This window comes from Chiloscyllium plagiosum, unplaced genomic scaffold (assembly GCF_037043375.1).
Source record: "Chiloscyllium plagiosum isolate Xiang-an unplaced genomic scaffold, Cpla_swu_hap1 HiC_scaffold_11, whole genome shotgun sequence".
NCBI lineage: Eukaryota > Metazoa > Chordata > Chondrichthyes > Orectolobiformes > Hemiscylliidae > Chiloscyllium > Chiloscyllium plagiosum.
The window spans coordinates 1,974,647-1,977,916 of NW_028270149.1; the positions used below are offsets into that span (position 1 = coordinate 1,974,647).

At 51.9% G+C, this 3,270-nt stretch overlaps 1 protein-coding gene across 1 annotated transcript in view; it reads left to right on the plus strand.

The window, feature by feature from the left end:
• Positions 1 to 810: 810 nt before the first annotated feature.
• Positions 811 to 3,270, plus strand: part of vgll1l (vestigial like family member 1-like) — a 32,560-nt gene continuing 30,100 nt past the window's right edge. The window contains exons 1-2 of the mRNA XM_087991764.1: positions 811 to 1,001; positions 2,429 to 2,665. Coding sequence (XP_087847890.1) covers positions 986 to 1,001; positions 2,429 to 2,665 — 253 coding nt within the window. The 5' untranslated portion in view covers positions 811 to 985. The remainder of the gene's footprint in view (positions 1,002 to 2,428; positions 2,666 to 3,270) is intronic.

The following is a 3,270-nucleotide window of genomic DNA, read 5'->3' on the forward strand; positions in this document are numbered from 1 at the left end:
GCATGAATGAGTGTGTGTGTGTGCGCACGCGCGCAAGTGTGTGCAAGTGAGTGTGCGTGTGTGTGTATGTGTGAGTAAGTTTGTGTGTGCGAGTGAGTGTATGTGTATACACGTGTACGAGTGTGCACGAGTGAGTGAGAGTGTAAGTGAGCGTGTGCGAGTTGAGTTTCTGTGTGCCAGTGAGTGCGAGCAAGTGAGTTTGTGTGAGTGAGTGAGTGAATGAATGTGTCAGGGAGTGTGCCAGTGAGTGCGATTGAGTGAGTGTGAGTGTGTGTGAGTGTGTGTGAGTGAGTGTGCCAGTGAGTGTGTGTGAGAGTGTGCCAGTGAGTGTGAGTGAGTGTGTGAGTGAGTGTGAGTAAGTGTGCCAGTGAGTGTGAGTAAGTGTGTGTGTGCCAGTGAGTGTGAGTGTGAGTGAGTGAGTGTGAGTGAGAGTGAGTAAGTGTGAGTATTAGTGGTTGCTGGTGTGTGGAGTTGCTAGGTGGTGGTCTCTGTGTTGTTTGTGGTTGCACACTGGGTGCTGTGTGGACGGTGAAATAGAATCGTGTTCCTGTCAGTGATGGGAACTGTGCAGCTCAGGGACAGCCTCTAGTTGTTGGACAACATTCTAGACTAGTATCTGAAATAACCACAAAAAGTAAGCCGCGAGCAGAAATCTTCCTATCAACAATGCCGATTGCTGTGCAGCTTTGTAAAAACTGCAGGTAAGAGACGTGAGGTGGGTTTTTTTCCTCATTCCTGCCCTGGCCTAACAAGTCAGTGAACATTCCTCTGGTTCAGCAGTAACCACAGCCCGTCACTGCCTGCCTGCTCCCTGCAATCTGCCTGGACTGTCTCACAAAGCAGGAGCAGCCACACACAGACACACTGCAGCAAACACTGGGTACTCACTACCATGGGCATCAGCGGATCACCTCTGCTCACCCCACTGGCATTTCACCGTCACTGAAATAGGGACAGCTTCAGCTCCGAGCCCACGAGCGAGAGGATGGAGCAAGAACAAGGTAGGGAAATGCAGGGCCACAATTGCTGCACTTGGGAAAACCATCTCTCCCCCTACCCTCGCTGAACCTGTCCATCTTTACAAACTGCTACAGTCTCTCGTAAGGTAAAGGGGGCACAGTCAAAGAGGGGGCAGCAGAGATTCACTTGAAGAGTACACAGCCTGTCATTGAGAGAGATCAGTCCTGAGGATTGAGTGTAGTAGTGGTTAGAACAGGGATTTGATTTAATTGTGGTGTTCAAAAATCATGAAGGGCTTTGATTAGGTATATTAGGAGGGACAGAAGGAGAGTAGAGAACACAGATTAAAGGAAATCAGCAGCAGAATGAGAAACAGAGTGATTTTGTTTTACGTTGTGAGTGGTTGTGATTGAGAATGCATTGACTAAAGGGGCAGGGGAAACAGATCAATCACTTTCCCAATCCGTTAGTGTCGAGTGGGATAACACACAGACGTGGACACGGACCTTGGCTGATTTCCGTCTGCATCCGTATTGTGGGACCAAAGGGAAACTTTCCAAACTCCTGGATGATGCTAAACTGAGTGGTGAGGGCGAGACAACAACAGAGTGACTGAGTGAGTGGACAAGAGTGTGATCGAGGGAATTGAAAGTGGGTAAGTGTGAGGTGGTTCACTGTGGTTAGAGGAATGGAACATCTCTGAAACAATGGGAAATGTTGCTGGCTATCCCTGTGTATACATCACAGAGAGCTCACCCAGAGGACCAGTGAGCATTCTGAGGACAACCTGTTCTAGTTTCTGTGGAAAGAGGATTGGGGTTCAGGAGAAAAGAGGGTGAGCCTACACTCAGAGGACTGTGTCCAGAGCAGGTCTCTGTGCCTGTGAGAGGGTAGATGTGTGACAGATCTCCACGGGGAAGGACTGAGGACAATTGTCCCGTATTCTGAGGTTTAGAAAACACGAAGTGATCTGATTGAACCTGATATGTTCTTAAAGGCTGTGCAGGAAGGATGCTTCCCCTGGCGAGGAGGATCTACACCCGGGGGCTGAGCTGTGGAGGAATTTCTTCTCCCAGAAGGTGGGGAGCCTGTGGAATCCTCTATCCCAGAGGGCTGTGGAAGGTTCAGTAATTTAAGAAATTCGGGACAAAGATTGAGAGATTGTAGTCACTAATGATATTCAGGGATGGGGGAATGATGCAGGATTATCGTGTCGGGGTGAATAATCAATCCTGTTTGGAATAAAAGAGCAGATTCAAAGGCATGACGGGCGGAATGGCCTACTCCTGCTGTTCCTTTCTATAATCTCAAAAGTGAGAAATGTTCAGGGCTGTGGGGGGGGGTGTCGGTCAGCACAGGCCTAGACGGGCTGAACGTCCTCCCCAGGCGCTGCTAATCAGAGCGAAGGGTTTTGGGGTGGTTTGCTGTGCGGTTGCAGACAGAGGTTAACATTTCTCCATGTCGACAGGAAAGAGCAGCCAGCAGCAGACCCGGGGCAAGTTGGAGCAGGATGAAGGAACTAGCTTTAGCACAGTGCGATCCCAGGAGGCTGAGGGCAGCTCCCGCTGCATGGTCTTCACTTACTTCAAAGGAGACAGTAACAGTATGGTGGAGCAACACTTCAACAGAGCCCTGAAACGGCCCTGCAGCCCCACAGGCAACAGCTCAAAGCGAAAAGCAGCCACCAACATCCCAACGCAGTCAGGTAGGGGACTGCAGCCCATCCTGAGGGCAGCTGTCAGATGGCACAGGGGGGGCAGGGAGGCTGGTTACAAGGTGGAACAACACCCCCTCACCCCCCCACCCCCACACACCACACACACACACACCCCCCACACACACACACACACACACACACCCCCACACACACACACACACACCCACACACACACCACACACACACACCCCCCCCACACACACACACACACACACCCCCACACACACACACACACACCCACACACACCCCACACACACACCACACACACCACACACACCACACACACCACACACACACACACCCCCCACACACACACACACACACACCCCCCCCACACACACACACACACACACACCCCCACACACACACACACACACCCACACACACCCCACACACACACCACACACACCACACACACCACACACACACACACCCCCACACACACACACACACACACCCCCACACACACACACACACACACCCTCACACACACCCACACACACACACACACACCCACACACACACCACACACACCCCCCCCCCCCCCACACACACACACACACACACACCCCCACACACACACACACACACC